The sequence below is a fragment of the Malaclemys terrapin genome, chromosome 1 (assembly GCF_027887155.1).
Source record: "Malaclemys terrapin pileata isolate rMalTer1 chromosome 1, rMalTer1.hap1, whole genome shotgun sequence".
Taxonomy (NCBI): domain Eukaryota; kingdom Metazoa; phylum Chordata; order Testudines; family Emydidae; genus Malaclemys; species Malaclemys terrapin.
Genome location: NC_071505.1, coordinates 245,346,121 through 245,367,136, shown reverse-complemented (window position 1 = coordinate 245,367,136; position 21,016 = coordinate 245,346,121). Strand labels below are relative to the sequence as shown.

Genomic DNA, 21,016 nt, shown 5'->3' with positions numbered 1-21,016 from the left:
TGTTTCTATTGTCTCTACTTAGTATCACTTACATCTCTGTTGTTTATTAATGAACTCATTCTTGTTTTATTATAAATCCACCTCAGCACTGTTCTGTTAAAGTGAAGTGTGCATCGTCTGCTGGGCCAACATGCTGGTGTGCAGGGCCGGTGCAAGGAAGTTTCGCACCCTAGGCGAAACTTCCACCTTGCGCCACCTCCACCCCCCCCAGCTAACCACACCCCCTCCCCCCCGCGGCAGCTAACCACACCCCCCCCCATGGCAGCTAACCCAGCCCATCACCCGGGGAGCTCCCCCCCCTGCAGTAGCTACCCCCACTCTGCAGCTAACCCCACCCGGGGAGCCCCCCCCCCGCAGCAGCTAACCCCGCCCGGGAAGCCCGCCCCAGCTCACCTCCGCTGAGCACGCCGGCGCTGCTCTAATTCTCCTCCCCTCCCGGGCTTGCAGCACCGATTGGAGGAGACTTAGAGCGGTGGCTGTGTGCTCGGCAGAGTGGAAGTGATCTGGGGCGGGGAGCGGTTCCCCTGTGTGCCCCCCCCATTACTGCGGGCAGCCCTCCCCGCGACCCCCTGCCTCAGCTCACCTCCACTCCACCTCTTCACCTGAGCGGGCTTTTAGGCGCCCTCAACCACTAGGCGCTCTAGGCGGCTGCCTAGTTCGCCTAGTGGTTGCACTGGCCCTGCTGGTGTGTAATCTGTCTCCTTGGAGACAGTGGAGTTGGTATTTTCTGTATGTGTCCAGTGACGGGCTGAATACTGCTGAGAAACCCTCTTCAGGGGGGTTCAGGATCTAGGGACATCAAGCATTTCCTCGGGCTTCTGCCAGTCTTTTTCTTGCCTTACAGGTGTTTGTTGGACAGGCTAACAGACTGGAATGTCTGGTAACTGACACACTGTTTAGCAGCAGCAAATCTCTCTCTTGTTGAGGCAGAAGAGTAACAAGGTTAGCGAACAGGGGACTGTAAACAGGGGAGTTTGAGAGGGAGTTTGTAAGAGGGAGTCATAATATAATTGCTATGGTTAGGAAGGGCTGCATTGCCAGTGCCAATGCTGCTGCTGCTGCTGTCTCCTCCACCTGCACCTGTATCCAGACAGACAACCTAACCATGCATGCCTCTACCTAGATCCTGGTGTGCATTTGCAGAGACTGTAGCCTGCATTTCCCACCCGCAGAAAGCCAGGCTGGGGGGACCATCCAGTGTGAGAGGTGCCTGCTGGTGGAATCTCTCAGGAAGCAGGTGGGAGAGCTACAGGAGGAGGTGGCTAGGCTGAGGAGCATCTGTGCCCACAGGGAATTCCTCAAGAATATTCATAAGGAGACATGCAAGGCTGAGGAAGCTATCCAGCTAGAGAGCATTGCTGTCACACCACTGGGGGAGGAGGATATGGCTCTGTCACAGGGAGGACACTGGCTGCTGGTTACTTCTGGCAGCAGGCAGTGCTCCACCCCTACTCCCACCCACCCACCATGGTGATGGAAAATCTATCTGCTGCCTTAACAATGAGCGGTGAGGAATCACCCCCAAAGGTGGAGGAGGAGAAGCCATGTACCCCCAAGGCTGGGAAGATCACAGCCACCACTCCCCAGAGGAAACATAGGGTAATGGTGGTTGGTGACTCTCTTCTGAGGGTGAGAGGCACCCATCTGTTGCCCTGACATGGCATCCCAGGAGGTATGCTGCTGCCAGGGGCCCATATCTGAGATGTTACGGAGGGATCATTGAGAATCATCTGGCCCTCTGAATACTACCCCATGCTACTCATCCATGTGGGCACTAATGATACTGTGGGGTCTGACCCTCAGCAAATCAGAAGTGACTACAGGGCTCTGGGAGTATGGGTGAAGGAGTTGGGAGCACAGGTGGTGTTCTCTTCAGTCCTTCCAGTCAAGAGTAGGGGACCAGGCAGAGACAAATGCATCCTGGAGGTGAATGCCTGGCTGGTGTCGTCAGGAGGGCTTTGGCTTCCTTGACCATGGGATGCTGTTCCAGGAAGAAGGACCGCGAAGCAGAGATGGGGTTCACCTATCGAGGAAGGGGAAGAGCATATTTGGATAGACTGGCCAACCTCTGGCTTTAAACTAGGTTTGAAGGGGGCAGGTGACAAAAGCCCACAGGTAAGTAAAAAACATGGAGACCTGGGAGAAGGGTTGGAATTTGAGGGGAGCAAGGGCTGTTATAGCAGGGATAAAGGAGAGACAAGACAGAATTGGGGGCGTGGGAATCAGATCAGTAGTTTAGATGTCTGTATACTAATGTGAGAAGTATGGGGAATAAGCAGGAAGAATTCAAAATGCTAGTAAATAAACACAACTGTGACATAGTTGGCATTACAGAGACTCGGTGGGATAATACGCATGCTCCCAGCCTCTATAGTAGGGGTCGGCAACCTTTCAGAAGTGATGTGCCGAGTCTTCATTTATTCACTCTAATTTAAGGTTTCACACGCCAGTAATACATTTTAACGTTTTTAGGTGGTCTCTTTTTATAAGTCTATAATATATAACTAAACTATTGCTGTATGTAAAGTAAATAAGATTTTTTAAATGTTTAAGAAGCTTCATTTAAAATTAAATTAAAATGCAGAGCCCCCCAGACTGGTGGTCAGGACCCGGGCAGTGTGAATGCCACTGAAAATCAGCTCACGTGCCACCTTCGGCACGTGTGCCATAGGTTGCCTACCCCTGCTCTATAGTGTTCCCTGCCCACCCATTTCCTCTGGCCCTTCAAAGCTTCAGGTTAGGCCCCTACCCTGCAAGCCCCTCTCCCTAGCTGCTTTGAATTTCCCATATAAGCCAACTCAGTAAGGCCTGGCTGGCCTGATTCCAAGCTACATCAGAGGGACATCTATACAAGCTTATGCTCCATGCTATTAATTTCTTCACCCTCATATCCCACCCCAAGATGTAATGGTGGGAGCTGTTGCCATCTATGGAGGGTGAGGAGTCTTGGTGGGCTAGCCTGTATTCCACCTGGCTGCCACAGCCTGTCAGGAATTTAATTTGGCAGTTCCTTCACAGAGACATGAACAGAGGCCTATTGTTGATGCAGTTTTTGGATTTCCCTTACAGTTGTTTTCCTTGTGGTGAGAGGAAGACCCTGGCACATGTATCTTGACAGTGTGCAGTCCCTTTTCTGCCTCTTCCAGAATGTCTTGTTGAGGTTGTCTCTTCACTTTTCCCCACACCTTTTTATTTATGCATGTCCTATCTATGAACCCACGAAGTTGCAGAACCTCCTTGTCAGCCTCCTTCTGGCTTTCAGCTAATAGGCCATATATCCAATCAAGAAAGAAGAGGTTGGGTGGAGGGGTTATCTGAGACCAAGACTGTGGGGGTTGATTTTGTGCACTTGTCTGTTCAAATCTCTGGGAAGTTTCTCTGGGCAGCATCCATTAGCTCTCTGAACTCTTGAGGAGCAGTGGACATTGTCCAGGGATCTCCACTTGGTCTCCCCCTCAGAAACACTGATTGTAAACCTATGAGCTTCACTTCCATTCATGTTTTTTCATTTGTCGTCCCACAGAATCAGTTGAGAACATATATTTCTTCTGGTCCTTTCCCTCTAAAGAGAGGAAGGTCCTTTTTGGTTCACTAGATAAGTCGCCTTCAGGGATCCATGTAAGTACATAGGGAAAATATAGGCCTAACCCTACGCTGAGACACCTGACCATAATGCTAGGCCTGAGACCCTCACTTGCTCCAGACCTAAGCCTAGACTTTGGGTTCCTACCTGCCCCAACCCTAACCCTGGGAGTACTATCTACCCCAGCCATAACCTGAGAGACTTTTTCTGCCCCAATGCTAACCCTAGGGCAGGAGGCCCTACCTGTTCCAACCCTAACCCTAGGCTTATGGGACTGTACCTGCCCAAACCATAATTTGTGAAAGTTTATCTACTCCAACCTCTAACCCTAGAACATGATGCCCTTCCTGCTGGGGGGCGGGCCCTACCTGCCCTTCAATGTAACCCAAGCCTGAAGCACTTTTCCAGCCCAATTTTAACCCCAGCCCTCATTCTCATCTGAGACACTTTCTGGTCACACTCCAATCCTATACTGGGGTACCTCCCTGCCTGCCCCATCTCTAACACTGGACCAGGGGGACCCTACCTGCCCCATCCATAACCCAGACCAGAAGGAACACTACTTCTAAACCTGACCTTAGGATGAGGTGCCCTATCTGCCCTTCACCTAACTGTGGGCTGGGGGGACCCTACCTGCCCCAGCCCCAACCTTAGTCCCCGGATACCATACCTGGCACTACCTCAGCACCAACCTACATAATTTTGCAATAAACTGATGCATGCTAGTTCCATTTTTAGGGTATATATGCTTCCCTTTCCTTACACTGATTGGGTAGGAGCAAACCCCAATCACCTCAACAATATTACACAGCTCACAAACAGACCTCTACCACCTAGTCTCATCTATTGCATATACAATTCAATATAGCTACAACCCAGTGACTTCAGCTGCAGTGCATGCAGATAATTCCCAGTGGGTATTACCATTGCCATGGGGCAGAGTCAAGGTTGGGTGCATGTTTACCTTAACAGTGTATTTCTTGGTTTTCAGTTTAAATTTTGCTAAACTCAATATTCTGGAAGGATATGAGCTGTCACTAGGAAACTAACTGCATAAACATTTATTGCCATTTGATTATATGTAGTTCAAATCTATCTGCATTTTTTTCTGCCAAAAGCAGCACATTTATTCCATTTGCTTTTCGTTAAGCAAAGCTGCAGCCCATATTCTGCCATCTAACACAAAATTACCATTGAAGGCAATGGAGTTACAAACATGTAAGATAGCAAAATTCATCCTCTTATTCAAAGCAGCAAACCTTATTTATACTAATAATTAAAAACAGCCAAATAGCCTTTAACTATTCATATCAGTGTTCACTCTCAGACCAGGAGTATGCTCCAACTCTCTGCCTCTGTACAGTAGTGAAAACAGGGCTATGTTAATAGCCTGCACTTCTCACTTTCAATTCCAGCATATAAACTCAAAACTGCCTCATCAATCTCCTTCTTAACTCACATACTACACTCTTGCAACCTTATTTTGCTTTGAGGACTTCAGTGGACTTTAGAAGCATACAGACGACATCTTAAGAATTTACAACAGGCAGCAATCAAGGACCTCAAGTTTCAGTTTTGGAAATTTAGTCTTGGAAGCAATAAAGTATTTGAATGAGAAGAGGGGTCTGAAGAAAATGTTTCACAGGTAGGATATAGATACTACATTATTCAGTCAAATATTTCTGAAGAAAAAATGAGTGTCTGAAATCTGTTTAAGTAATAGTGAATGGAAGCTGAACATAGTACATATTTCCTTAAAAGCTTGTCTGACAGGAAATTTAAGTCTTGAGTTATACTTCACTTGGGTATATAAAACCTCATTGAAAACTATAAAATGTAGCCAAGCAACATGTGTGCAAGATTAGTTGTAACCTGAGGAGGAAAATCCAGACAGCACACTGCTATAACTACTAATGGCTTTGATTTGTCCAAACATGTCTAAACAAAAGCATTTGTAAAACTCTAAAATAGCACTTGGAAAAATGTTTTAATCAAGCTTTAAGTCTGAAGTGTTAGTTTGACCAAAATTATAGAATGCTAGAGGTGCCATGCTTCAGGTGAGATTTAGGTTCCGCTGCACATCTCATTTGTCCCCAGAAGTTAAGTGCATTATTCTGGCCAACTGCTCCATTTGCTTATACTGTTATTGTAACTCAACTAATATCTAACTCACTACACTTTAATTTGCTTTGTGGGATTTTATCAGAATGGTGATATATGAAACAATATTGTAAGTTCTATTAGAAAATATTGATTTTTCAGACTTTCCTAATAAAATGTTTAAGGGAAAACTGAGTACTACACAATTTCAGTGTGAAACTCAGAGCTAACATTTCTGATCTTTCTTTGGAGCTCAGGACTGATATAGTCTTTACACATACTGTAGAAAACATGTACAAGTATCTTTGAAAGAGCGAAGAAATTCAGTCAAAGATAGCTTGCCAGCCTATTTACCTTTTTTTTTTTTATAATTCCACATAATGAAAATAAACGAAAATTCCACACAGGGATTAAGAAGGATTAAGTAGGTAAGTGAGATTTGACTTTAAAATTATTAAACACTTGTTCATATAATCCATGAATGTATCAGTTCTAAATAAAATAAATCCAGATACAATAGAGTTTTTTTTTTAAATCCAATTTGTAAACATCCCTTTTAAACAACAAAAAATTGATACAGTTCAAAGGACTTACTGGCTTTCTCTTGTTTAATATATTCTCCCACCGTTCGTTTATCAAATCACAAAAGTAGTATCTTACATTATTTAATGTTTGTACAGAGCACTTGTATGAATGTTTACTTTTGTAATAAGCTTTAAATACAATGTATTTTCAGTTAACATAGCCCTAAAAGTATCTTAACTGGCTAGATATACACAGCATTAGATTTTCAAAGCAGTTGTAAAAAAAACACAAAGCAAACAAAATATATGTACAGTATATCAAAATCAGTCAAATATTTTGACCTGACGATTTCTATAACAAGTAGCAGTAATTTTAAATTGCATAAAAAGCAAAAACAGTGCCAACATGCCTCCAGGCTGTGAGCTATGGTAAAATATCAAGCACACATTTAAAGTAGAGAAGCAAAATAAAAAAGGCCAAAAATCAGAACCAACCGTGACTTGCAACCAATATGGGTAATCTGCTTTTCCACTTCTATAATGCAAAGGGCCCTAACAAAGAAGAAAATAATTCCTATGCTACATTAAAGTGAAACATTTTTCAAAAGTTTGTCGTTGCATTTTTAACATTTAATTTGTCATAGAAAGTAAAGATGAACTTTCAATTCTATTAAACGCACAAATTTGTAAATCAGAGAAACTCCTTTAAGAACACCACTTTTCAAACCTTGCATAGTGACAGCTGGCATTGATGTTGCTACCATAGCTTCAGCAGAAAATACAAAAAAGGAAAATATTTACTTCAAGAGTGATGCACAAACACACAACTTGTTTTCTGCACAAAATTCAATACAGTGTGATCATATTAATAAGAGGGAAAACATTTTTAAAAAAGGGGAAAGATAATGTTCACTAGCTTGGAAATAAAAAAAATAAAAATAAAAAAAAAAGTACAAAACCACAACATTCCATAGTAAAATGCAAAGAATAAACATTTCATTGTAACACCACCTACTTGCATCACTAAATAAGCCCCATACATGCAACAAATTAGAACTATAGTAGAAGACTGTCAAATGAAAGGTTTACTTTTTATATAAACAAAGTGTAAAAATAGTAATAGTTGCATTCTTCAGATTTAATGCTAGGTGAGAATTTTTTGTCACATTTGCTAGCAATTTCAACATGAATTTGACAAACAAGAATATGTTGATTTAGGAACCATGATAAAGATACATTGTGCCTAAGACAGTATTATCGTATTTCTGTTCAACTTTAACAGAATTGGAATGCTCAACAACACTGTTAAGTTCAGGGATGCTTTCAGCAGTATCCCCAAAACCATGATAATGTCCATAGTGCAAAGTATCTCCAAGATCTTCAACCCATGAGGGCCTGTTAGACACAAAGCTACTTGGGCTTCCATTCAGATGCAGTGAACCACACATATCGGCAGAAGTATTCATGACTTTTTCTGGTTCTTCAGTACCATTACTGGTGTGAATTCTGTGCCTATTGGCAGAAGCGACACCAGGAGTTATTCCATTAGGTATTAATGTTAAACATTCTTCATGCCTGGCATCCATTCCATTGAACTGTGTTATGGCGGTGAAGTCCAAATGTCCATTGATGGTACATCCATTTGTCAATGCATTCAAAACGGAGCTACTGCTATTCATATCTGCATTAAGAAATACATCTGTCACCAAAAATTGAGAATCAATGGAAATACATAAAAATGTCTCCACTGCACTCCACTTTGTTTTTCAAAACTTATGTATGGAAACTTGGGGGAAAAAAAACCAAAACAAAAAAAAACCAAAACAACCACGCACTTGAGTGCAAACCTAATTTTTATATTCCATGTCAACACAGGTGGTTTAAAAGTAATGTAATCTGGCTTTGATCAGTAAATTTGAAAGCTAATTTCAATTTCAAAAACATAACTGCTAACTAAATTAGAAATGTAAATATATATATAGCTATGCTAATCTTTCTAAGACAGTGTGAATTTTAGAAAAATAAGAAATTAAGTGACAAGCGTAGAGTAACAAAGCAGACAAAATTCCAAATAGTATTTTGAGAAAGAGGACAAAGGCTTTTGAAGTTAAGATACCTTTTTACACAAATTTAAAATCCACCTGGAATTAAAGAATCTCTGTGTAAGAACTGAAATTTGAGTGGACTACAGTTTTTAGCAGTGGTGATTAATTTAAAGTTTCTTGCCTCCTCTTTAGTGACAGATCTCAGGTAACAGTACACATCGAAGCAGGCAATATGAACAAGCTTATGTCAATGGGGAAGCTAATGTAAAATGTTTCCTAAGGTTGTATATCGAACAATTAATTTCAGTATAACTGGTAGTTTACTTGAGAATATATTAAGCAGGAAAAATATGTTTTTTCTTAATGATAGATTTGTAACATCTGTACAATGCACATGCAAAATGCCATACAACAGCAAAATGCACAGAAATACTAAAAACATGCATGCAAAAAAACAGACTGCTTTAAGCAATTTCTCGTTTGAATTTTAGTAATTAGTACACTAACGACCTTTTTGGTAAAACTAAATTTCAGTCAAGTTTCAAATATAGGTTTTTGCAGTTGTACTCAAAGTACTAGCACAAAAAATAGATTACTAGGTGTGTCCTAGAATTACCTATTGGGGTGTATCTGCATGTGTGTGTCTCTAATGATAAGCAGGGCAAACCTAGAAACTTGAGCTCTGTATTTTGATATTTGAGCATTTTACATTTTCTGTCTCTCTCTGAACATATACACATACATTTATGTACATATTAACACAGAAATCTTTGTGTAGAAAAGTATCATTTGTTTTATTTCTAGCTCAGGACAGTTAAGTATTCTTACTAAATTGCCAGATTTTAAAACATGGGGTCCTTGTTTGAAGGAAAGGTAATGAGTACCACGGTTTTACACCGAAGAAGTGGAAAGTTGTGGTTCTCCACGTAAATATAAACTGATATACATAATATGACATTGGTATTTCACATATAGTAATGCACAATGCCAAGAAAGTGAATGAATTGAGAGTTATCTGTGACACTAAAGTGCAGCAACTGAAGTTTCCTGCTTTATCCCTAAACTGCTTAAAATAATCACATTAACTAAACTTACTAGCCACAGAATCCTGTTGGAGGTCAAGTTAAAAGGGGGAAAAAAAAAAAAAAAAAGTCAACACATTATGCCTAGTAATATTGTGACGAAGACGCACATAATAAACACATTATCAAAATTTTAAACTGGAAAAAGTGCAGAGTTCTGTTTTAAAATTGATAATTTAGGCTACCTTGCCAAGTGGATGACGTTAACAATGGCATTTCTGTTAGTGAATATTCAAAAGCAAATAGTGAATAGTTCTAGTGATAATTATAGCATTTTTATATTTGTTGAAAATAAGGATCCATAACAATACACAATATTTATGAAAGAGAAAGTCAAGTACTTTTCAATAAATATAAACATTTGGCAACTATCACTGGAGCTTTTCATCTACTTTTGGTGAATCCGACCAATGGTATCAAGCAGAAACATTTTATCATAGTATGACTTACAACATGAATATTCATTTCAAAATTTAATAATACACTAAAATAGTAACTCCTCCCTTTACCTACCAAGTGGATGGACAAGCTGACCCAAGACAATTTTTCTTAAGACAGCGTAACTCTATATACACTCTCAGGTTATTAAAAAGCATCTTGATCAAGCGGCCCCTGAAAAAATTAAAGTACTAATATGCACTACTACTAACAATGTGGCTGTTTTCATGAAGACTGATACAAAATCCAAAACAGTTTCCAAGATTGTTCCAAATGGCAACTCATTGAAAGTTCCATGGCATCAATAGTCTTTTATCCACATAAAACAAAAGCAATAGCTGTTCACTACATGATTTCTACAGTCATATTGCTGTGTTTGAACAAATATTGAACAAACAGTCGCTAAGTTTGGACTATTATTTTTAGCATATGTTGAGCTAGTTTGAAACTAGCTAAGAGGCACCACACATTGTTTCAAGAACTATATAAACCATTAGGATATACTTTTCCTTGTACAATATTGGCAATTAAGTCTAGTTGGTACCAATTAACCCAATCATTTAAAATACCTCTGAATTTTCCTTTAAGCTGCAAACATAGTAACTAAAAACAAGGCACATGAAATGTAAGCCTTTAATTAAAGTGAAACAGCCATAGTGAACTTCTGTTTAGATTAGATCTATCAATAAGGTCTCCCTTATACCCTTGCAGTTTGTTCTATGAAACAGCTAATCTTCAATATCTACTTAAAAACCCAAATATAATAGCTGTTACAGTAATACAATAGTTTTCAAGACTCTGGACAACAGTGTGCAAAAAATAAGATGTTTTATATTTAAATTAGAAATAAAATGCATATTGATTCTTGCAACGACAGGGAGTTTGCATTGCAGAAACTGTGTAAATTTCAATCTCTTTTGGTCCAACAGAACCACTCTCCTGTTGTTTGGTGTCTTCAACCATTTGTATGTTGTTGTAGTTAACAGGAAACTGTCCACTCCCACCTGATACAACAGCAAGCTCTTTATCAATGTGCATATTGTCAGCATCATCCTCATTTCCTCCATTCATCATTGGTATTAAGCCATCAAAGCTATGAGCTGATAGAAAAAGAAGGTTAGATTTAGTTTCCAGAGCACATTTGAAAACGCGTAGCCAAACCACTAAACTGAAGTGTAAATATTCTCATTATTAAAATGAGAAAAAACTTGCTATATGGAAAGATTAATTGTATGCGCATAAAATAAGAAATCTGAGGGGTGCATGAAGGGAACTCTGGCTTAGAAGTGACTGACTGTGGGAGAATTAAGGATTTGGCAGGTGACAGGAGTTGGCAGCCCTGGGGATCCTTTCCAGTTTATATCTTGTTTTTAAAGCTTATGCTTCAGGCTTCAGCTGGTCACACACAGGGGTCAAGAAAGGATTCTCACCCCCAATGTATCCTGGGAGAGTGGGGGTTAGTCACCCTCCTTTGAAGCATCAAAGATGGCCACAGATGGAGATCAGATCCATATGTGGGTTTGGCAAGAAATATCCCCCCAGGTCAGATTGGCAGTGAAACTTCAGGTTTTGCTGTTTTTGCCTTCTTCTGTAGCATAGAGCACGCAGGTCACTTGCAAGGATTATCTCACTTCATCAATTCCCTGCCATTGCAGGGACCTCAGGCATTGATGTATACTCAGTTCCTCCTATTTTCTCTGTCAGTGGCAACATAGTAGTTTAGTCTCCTGTGTGCGGTAATACTTTAGTTGTTGGTTTTAGCGTTTGTTGCCCATCGTATACAGAAGACCAGACTAGATGATCTGGTCATTCCTTCTAGCCTTAAACTCAACTCAACACAAACTAGATGCTCCATGACATTTAAGTACATTAGATTGATTTTTCTGGTGAAGTGAAGTGAAATAGTTGACATTTCAATTACCCATCATTAGGCTTCAGTTAGCACAATGATATGAGAGAGAGCAATTCAGACTTCTCAGAGAACATTTCTAGCTTGGGATCAGACACCGTATATTTGATGCAGATTCTGAATGCTATCTTTGGAACCATAAAGACTATAGACAATTAGTCTAGGACAGTGTTTTCCAAACTTGGGACGCCGCTTGTGTAGGGAAAGCCCCTGGAAGCAGCGGCCATTACGTCCCTCAGCCCGCGCTGCTTCCAGCAGCTCCCATTGGCCTGAAGCAGCGAACCACAGCCAGTGGGAGCCGCGATCGGCCGAACCTGCGGACGTGGCCGGTAAACAAACCGGCCCGGCCCGCCAGGGGCTTTTCCTACACAAGCGGCGTCCCAAGTTTGGGAAACACTGGTCTAGGACATGAAGCCTACCTGCACCAGAGAATATAGGTGGCCTTCCCTCACCAATGCTCTCCTTGTTTCTCCTCTGCCTCCAGAACACCTAAATGTAACTGGGCTCCAAAAAAATAGCAGAGGGAGAAAGAGAGCGTGACCCAGTGTGGTGCTCTAGAGGCTATACAGTCACAGAACAGGAGTTATGTAAGATAAGCAATGCCTTCCTGGCTTTGCCTCCATAGAGCTTTGCTAATTGGCCAGTGGATTACGCACTGTGCTCCCCAAACTGCCTCTGTTCTTGCTACATTGTACAGAGAAAAGACAGCTACCTTTTCCGTAACTGGTGTTCTTTGAGATGTGTTGCTCATGTCCATTCCATATTAGGCATGTGTTCTCGCCACATGCACCAGTGCCCTCAGCAGTATCCGTAGAGGACTGGCACCCAAACGGCACAGTGTAAGAGGTGCTGCTGGCTCCCCCAACCCTCAGTTCCTTCTTGCCAGAAACTCCGACAGTGGGGAAGGAGGGCGGGTTGTGGAATGGACATGAGCATCACATCTCAAAGAACATCAGTTATGGAAAAGATAACTGTCTTTTCTTCAAGTGCTTGCTCATGTTCATTCCATATTAGGTGACTCCAAAGCAATACCTCTGAAGGTGGGTAGGAGTTCACGGACATGTAAATTGCATCACAGCTCTGTCAAACCCAGCGTAGTCTCTGACCAGCTGAGTGATGGCATAATGAGAAGTAAACGTGTGAACAGAGGACTATGTTGCAGCTCTACAGATATCCTGGATAGGGATGTGTGCCAGGAAGGCCGCTGAAGATGCCTGCGCTGTAATCGAGTGGGCGCTGACAATCAGTGGTGGCGGAATCCCAGCCAGGTTGTAACAGGTCCTTATGCACGAGGTAATCCAACTGGAAATCCTCTGCGAGGACACTGGGTGACCCTTCATCCTATCCACTGTAGTGATGAAGAGTTGAGTTGATTTTCGGAAAGGCCTGGTACATTCTAAGTAGAAACCCAAGGCCTTCCGGACGTCCAGGGAGTGAAGATGGCTCTCCTCACTGGTCTTGTGCAGTTTGGGACAGAACACCGGGAGGAAGATGTCCTGGTTCATATGGAAGGTGGAGACCACCTTTGGCAGGAAGGCAGGGTGGGGCCACAACTGAACCTTATCTTTGTAGAAGACTGTGTATGGAGGTCCTGAGGTCAGGCTTTAATTTCAGAGACCCATCTTGACGACGTCACCGCCACCAGGAACCCGACCTTCCATGACAGTGGGAAAGGGAGCAGGAACCCAGTGGCTTAAGGAGCGGGCCGGTGATCCTAGAGAGGACCAAGTTAAGATCCCACTGCAGGACAGGAGTCCATACCTGCGGTAAGTCTCTGGTTGAGGGTTTCCTGCTTTCCAGGAGGACCCGTTGGACCTCACCCTTGTAAAGGTTTCATCTGCAGACATGCAAATAGGGTGAGAAGTCTGCAGACGGTCATTGAGCCCAACTTCCTCAGAAAACTGCCTTAGTAAGTTCTGTCAACTTGCCCTGAAGTAGACAAAGCTAAATCCCTTGTGAAATTTAGGACAGACATTATGAAAGTCAAAATCTTAACTGGAATAAGGTCTGATTTTTTTCTTCACTCAGACCAAGAGAGTCTTGAAGATGGAACACTTCTTTAGGGCATAACTTAACCCATGTTAAGATGAAATTCCTATAAGCCAGTCATCTAGGTATGGATAAGTCTGTAAGCCCTGATGATGCACATGAGCTGTGATCACAGCCAAAGACTTGGTGAATACTTTAGGAGATGCCACTCTCCCAAAGGATAGTGCCATCTATTGGTAATGATCATGGTACATCACAAAGTTGTGGTACTACTTGTGCTAATCAAGTTGTGTAAGTAAGCAAGTAAACAAAGGACCCAAACCAATGCAGAACCAAAAAGGGGTTATGTTCCCCAGAAGAAACCATGTGGAATCTGATTTTCCCTTGGGCATTTGTTCAGTTTGGGGAGGTCTATAATAGTATGCAGGTCACTCTTCCTTTTATGAAAGGAATAATACTGGGAATAAAATCCCTTTCTCCTGTAAGGGTCTGACATTCTTTTCTCAAATTTTACTAAAGCCAAAACCTTGTCCTGTAAGTTTCTTATGAGAGGGATCCTTGAAGAGAAAAGAGAGAGAGCGAGCGCAAGAGCGAGTGTGTGACAGACAGAGCCTGGAACTGGAAGTCAGACCCCCGTTTGATAATTTCCCGGCTCCAACAGCCCAAGAAAATGGTTTACTATGGTCAAAGAGAAAACACACCCTAAGGACAAATGGTCTCCAAAAGGGAGGCACATTGAAGGATCTGTTTCCTTGAAGCCTGGGACAGGGTCATCTCTCTCATCTTCAAATTGCTGCTTTGCAACAATGCTGCCTGAAGCAGAAGTGAAGTTCCTTCCTCTATCTCCCCTGAAGGCATAAGGCTACTTCCTAGTTTGGATTTCTATGCAGAACTGACCCATAAATAGATGGCTGAGGCCTGAAGCAGTTGATTTAGTCACTTTCAGCTTCTCCAGGATCGCATTTGTTTTTGGATTAAGGAGGTCCATACACCCACAACAGAGATCCAAAATCTGTGTCTAAGTCTCAGAGGAAATGCATAATTCCTAAATCATACATGTCTTCCTAAAGACACTATTGAAGTTAAAGATCTCTCAGCAGTGTCTGAGACAACGGGGATCTTTGCCAGCCTGTGCCAGAATCTGGCTTTCCTAAGGAAATGGGAACTGAGCAAGGAGCAGAAGTCAGTCTTCTCAGTTCCAACCCTTCACATCACCAACCCATAAAACTTTAGCACCGGCCTTCTCTAGAACTAGTGCATTAAGGATGCACTATTATCACAGATCCACAAAGTCCAGTGCTCTAGAACAGCTCTGGAATAGTCCCTGGGAGGACCCCTTCATCTGCCAATTGACTCACACTGTGCAAATCCTTGGGCTTCCTGTTCACTAACCACATTGTCAGCCTGTGTTGAGAACACAACTCAATCTTGCTCCAACCCAATCAGGTTATACAAATCCTCCAGCACGGTGACCCCTGCACTCTTACCCCATCTGTCAAAACACTCTCCCATCAGGGTGGTGGCTTCCAAGTAAGTCACATCCTAAGTCTTTTGCACACTCTGAAACCTTTTCCTAAATGCCTCAGGAATCAATTCAAACCTGAGCAGCAAAGCTTTTTTGAATAGTTCATAGTCCCCAATATCAACTCCATCCATCTGGCTGTAAGCCTGTATGGGTTTGGGACCGAGTAAGGGGGTGAGACAGCAAAGCTAGTCCACAGGGTTAACCTGGTTCAAATCACAAGCCTTTTCAAAGGCAGTGGGGTAGGCATCTACATCCCCACCTCCTTAAACTGGGGCAGCAATTTGGTATCTAGGTTCCTTGCGGACTTGGCATCCCATGGCATCTCCTCACATATTCCTCTGTGGGTCCTCTTGCTCCTCTGCTTCTTCATATCCCATTCATGCTTTCATTGCTTCTTGCAGTTTTCCAGCAACTTCACTCTCAGCTCCAACTCCCATTGCTTCAAATCTGTTCATGGGGAGCAAGGTCATGAAGGTCCCTTGCTGGATGGGGAACTGGGTCTTGTGGACCCCCTGCTGCTGCCCTGGCTGCTCTCTCTGGTGCTGTTTCTGGACTCTGTTGGGGACACATTTGGGGCTGGAACTTGCCTCTTAAACTGATCATTCTTCTCCAGCCATGCAATTAGCTGCATCTTCTTGATCTTCCCAATGCCTAATCCTCTCCATGCGCAGGTTTGCAATTTTCTTTTTAGGGAGATGGTTATACACCATTTTCTGGCTATTTCCTTTGACTACCCTTGTTTTACTGATGCTAGACACGTACAACAACATACTTCTGGTGCATTCAGCAACCAACCATCCTCTTGGTGCATTCAGAAGCCATCCTCTGCTACCACCTGTCATGGATCCACAGATCCAGTGCTCTGAAACAGTCCTGGGAGGACACCCCTCAGGGTACCAGACCTCCTTAGGATCTCACTTTTTCACTAGGGTAAGATACTTGGCTTCCCTGCGTCCTTGAACTGAACCTCAGAGCCTCCAGCACCCCTACTTCACACCATGAGCTCTCTTCAGTGAGTCCACCTGAGTTGGACACCCGAGAGAGATTTGCACACCCAAAGGGGGTAATGCACCCCCACCTTCTGCATCTGTAGTGGCTCTTGGCAGGCATTGCAAGAACAGCAGGGTTTATTAGACGTCTGGAACATAGCACAGAAAGTCCTTGGTTAGCATAAAGAAAAAAAGTTAGAGCATGCTCCACTCTGGTTACCCAGAGCCCAGCAAAGCAGTGTCCACCCCTGGCTCCCGCTCTCTCTCTCTCTCCAGCCTCTTTGTTCAAGTTCCCAAGCCAGTTCTATCAGGCCCCTCCTCAGTCATTTGTTGTCCAACTGGTCAAATACAGCTGGCATCCTGCAGAGGCGGTGGACCATTCATGGTCATTAGCTGCTAGGTACCAAAAGTCTTGGTGATTGGATTTGCCATTGTCTTCACAGACCCTCCACTGAACTGGGCCCCAAACCCGACAGAGCTAGGCGCTATTCACACCATTCACATGCCTGCCCAAGAGTAAACAGCCTTTTTCCAACCACCTAGTTATCCATGCAGCATATAGGGGAAAACTGAAGTGCACACAGTATTCATAAAAAATATTAGCGAAAATTCCTCACTTCATCACAACTACCTTGGCAACAATGGCAGGGCAATCAAAAGCTAGCAACCCCAATAAGGAATAATCACAGCTGGGCACAGAGGATGGTGTAGAATCTTCAGAAAGCCCTCTTCTTTGACATCTTTAGAGGCATTTCTTGGAAATCATGCTGGATGTATCAGATGGATGCCTTAGTGCAGGAGACTAAACCAAATGGCCCAGATACAAGGAAGTTTTCTCCTTGAGGACAATTAAGATCTGGGAAGGCTAACTGCACCAAGGTCTGGCTGAACCTCTTAGAGCCTCACCTTAGCACAGAGCAATTTTTGAAGCCATAGAACCCAGAGAAGTGCTACCCCTAGTTTCCCACCAAAATCTCAGATACTGCAGCCTCTGAAACTTCTTGAAGAGTTCCTACAAGGCTATCTTCTGCAAAGACTGACTTCTCTGTCTGAGAATCTAGGAAAATGTGGTGTGGAAGACCACCACTCATGCCAAAAAGATTTTTAGCAAAGGCTTTTCCAACTTCAGGGCTGAAGGAAGTGATTTTGGAATACCACTTGCTGGTCTCGCTGGTCTTTTGGGACCCTTTTAAAGAAGAGCCAGCAGATGTTCCAGGATTTTTGCAAAACTATCTTCTTTCAAGTACGTAAAGACATTGCTCAAGCCCAGGTCAGTCATTTGAAAGGGAAAGAATCACATCTTGTGAATCTCTGCTTTTGTAATGCTCCAAAAGGAATCCTGTTGGATCACTAATATCTGTGACTTCTGAAAACAAACAAAACCTTCTCTTATCATTGGCAATCCCTCTATTCGAGGATGATCTCTAAAATGGATTTACATATGGGTCCTGAGATGACTTACGAGTCTGATCCTGGAACCACAGATCTCCCCACAGTAGGTATAGACAACTCCTGGTGGGTCAGCTGCCTGCCGAGAAAGTTCTTTTTCCTTCCTTCTCTCTCTCTCTCTTTACAGCGTCGAGGGCAAGGTGCTTCTCCTCGAAGAGGACCACTGCCTGATGGAGGATGCGCTGCCATTGGAGTCGGTTGGTGGCTTGCTCCTTCCAGCTTATGATGTCCACATCAGTTTTCTTCAGATTCACTTTCAGGGTGTCCTTGTAGCGTTTTCTCTGACCACCACGGGATCTCTGACCACGAGCGAGTGGAAAGTAGAGGACTTGTTTTGGGACACAATGTCCAGCCCAGAAAGCATGAGGATCATTGCTTCAATGATGGGGACATTAGCTTCAGTGAGGATACTGACGTTAGTGCAGTGATCCTCCCACTTGATGCGAAGGATCTTTCGGAGGCATCGTTGGTGCCTCTCCAGACTCTTGAGGTGCTGTTGATAGGTCACCCAGATTTTGCAACCATAAAAGGAGTGTAGGAATAACAATTGTCTCATAGACCTTGGTATCCTGCTGTAGGTCACGGTCTGTGAAACCATGTTGGAGCAATTTCCCAAAGGAAGCACTTGCAAACTGGATCCTGTGCTGGATCTTACTGTCGATTTTTGCATTTTGAGAAAGTTGACTACCGTGGTAGCAGAAGTGCTCAACTGTCTCCAAAGTTTGTCCCTCGATGATGATTTGTGGTGGATTGTGTGCAAGGCCTGAAGCAGGCTGATGGAGCATTTTAGTCTTCCCAATATTGAGTGAGAGTCCTAAGCTTCAATAAGCTTGTGCAAAAAAATCCAATGTGGACTGAAGGTCATTCTCAGTGTGCGCGAGGATGGCACAGTCATCAGCCTACTGAAGATCAGTAATGGACGCCCTGAGGACTTTAGACTTCAAGTGAAGACTTCGAAGATTAATAAGTCGCCCATCCATTCTGTATTGAATGTCAACTCTATTGGGGAGGTGGCCTTTAAAGAGGACCAAAATGACTGCTAAATAGATGGAAAACACAGTTCGGGCAATAACACATCCCTATTTAACCCCAATTTTGATGACAAAAGCGTGCATCTCCAGGCCATTATAGAGAGTGGTGGCAGTCATGGAGAAGCCTTAGGACCTTAATAAATTTTTGGAGTGCAGCCAAATCTGGCCAGGACCTTCCACAGGGTTTCACCTGTGGAAAATCTTGTCTAACAAACTATTTATACAGCATTTTTTGGGAAGTTTTTAACTACTGCATAATGCTGAAGGGAAGGAAAAATGTCCCCAACTACAGCATATGGAAGACAGAAAAACAGTGGGATTGTTGGTGAGGGCAGCTATTTATATTCTGGGTCCTTTAAGAAGGCCATAAGCTAAGCACACAACTCCTATTGAGAAGGCAGTCAACATGACATATATTATATTAAGCAAGAACTAGGCAATGGCAAACAGTTGAAGAACAAACAAATGATGGTTATGAATTGGACATGGCACTGGTGAGGCCTTAGCTGGAGTACTAAGCAGGACTGGACAATTACCTCCCGTGTTGTAAGACAAGCGAGGCAGATGTCCTGCTCTACTAGCACTGGTGAGGCTACAGCTGAAGTACTATATCCAATTCTAGATATCACACTTTAGGAAAAAGATGTAGACAAACTGGAAACTGCCCAGATGAGAGCAACAAAATGATAAGGTTTAGAAAACTTGATCCATGAGTAAAGATTAAAATACTGAGCATGTTTAGTTTTGAGAAAAGAAGACGGGGTAGGGGGGAGGAACCTGATAATAGTGTTCAAATATGTTCAGGGTGGTTATAAAGAAGATGGTGATCAATTGTTCTCCATGTCCACTGGGATAGGATAAGTAATAATGGGCATAATCTGCTTCAAGGGAAATATAGGTTAGATATTAGGAAGGGGGGGGGGGGAGAAATCATCTTTGACTCCAAGGTTAGTTAAGCATTGGTATGGACTTCCAAGGGAGGTTGTGGAACCCACATCATTAGAGGTTTTTAAGAACAGGTTAGACAAACATCAGTCAGGGATGGTCTACATTTACTTAGTCCTGCATCAGCACAGGGGTCTGGATCTGACAACTTCTCCAAGTCCCTTCTAGCCCTATATTTCTGTGATTATATGATCTTTATGACAGAAAGTAGCCAAAAAATGCTCCACAATCCTTTTATGAATCAACATCTGAGTCAGAAGAGGGTGCACACATTCCCTCCAAGTTACTTCCTGTCCATATAGCTCTAGGACTTGCAGAAGTGAGGCATGTACTCGCTAAGAGTGGGAACCTAATTCTTTAATAATTTTTTAAGGAGGCCGCCAGTCTTGTTTTCATAATTATTTTATTCATATTTGATTCATGTATCCCTTTTTAGGGATGTCAAAAATAAACTGTATAGCCCGGAGTACCGTCTCTTACTCTCACAGTCAACAGTGATAGTGCCCCTCCCACTTTTAGCTCTGAAATCTCACCTTCAGTCCTAGCTTTCTTTACTCCAGCAGAATCCACATCTTCAAAGGATCTCTTTCGACTTGTCCCACCATTGACTGGATTGGGACCTCCATTTAACGTGCCATTGCTAAAGAAACGGTTCAGGTGACAGTTCTGGAGATTCAAGAGAAACTGGGCACACTCTTGGAAGCCCTGGGTATGTGCAAGATCTGCTGCTGTCAGTCCACTGGCATTTCTCAAGCTGCACAATACAAAGAAACTGAATTAAACTCATTCATCAACCCACCTTGACTGCTGCTGCTGCTCTTACTGACTAACTATCTGCAAGTGATGAGAGAGAAAGAACATAAACTTAGCAAATTTCCATTAAGGAATTATTTAATCAATCTTAGTTTTAAAACTAACTTAGCCTTTGCACATATCTGGCTTCTAAGCAAAATTTGGGAGACAATATACTTTTCAATAAAATCAATATACTATGTGCCTTTAAAAAAGTATCTTCCTATTTAAACATCTCAAAATGCTTAATTTCTAAAATTACAGTCCGAAGCATCTGACCTTTACACAGACTCCAGACTCCTAAATCTAAATCTTGAAATCTATCACCTTCTGTAGCTTATTTTGACAATCTATTTCTTATCTTGAGTAAAAACCACCCTCAAAACAAACTTAACATGACTTAGCAATTGTCCATGGCATTCTGGTATCTAAGACAACAATAATTAACATCACTCATCTTCCTAACAATAAAATATAAAAGCTATGCTTAGTTATGCTTTCCTTATGATTTGTTTTTTGCTCTTGTTTCTTATTTCAAAGTGTGTGACATTATAAATGCTGGGGACTTGTTCTGTTATTTCGCTCAATATTAGTCCAAGATGGAACACTGGCATT

The 21,016-nt window shown here is 42.6% G+C and overlaps 1 protein-coding gene across 2 annotated transcripts in view; it reads right to left on the bottom strand.

Moving 5' to 3' along the window:
* Window positions 1-6,273: 6,273 nt before the first annotated feature.
* ANKRD10 (ankyrin repeat domain 10) overlaps window positions 6,274-21,016 on the bottom strand; it is a 44,869-nt gene continuing 30,126 nt past the window's right edge. Inside the window, exons 4-6 of one of the 2 annotated variants that reach the window (XM_054011318.1) lie at window positions 20,143-20,363; window positions 10,777-10,872; window positions 6,274-7,888 (exon numbers count right to left, since the gene is read on the bottom strand). In XM_054011318.1, the coding sequence (XP_053867293.1) occupies window positions 7,422-7,888; window positions 10,777-10,872; window positions 20,143-20,363 (784 nt within the window). In that variant the 3' untranslated portion in view covers window positions 6,274-7,421. The remainder of the gene's footprint in view (window positions 7,889-10,776; window positions 10,873-20,142; window positions 20,364-21,016) is intronic. The other variant, XM_054011326.1, reaches the window with a different exon arrangement.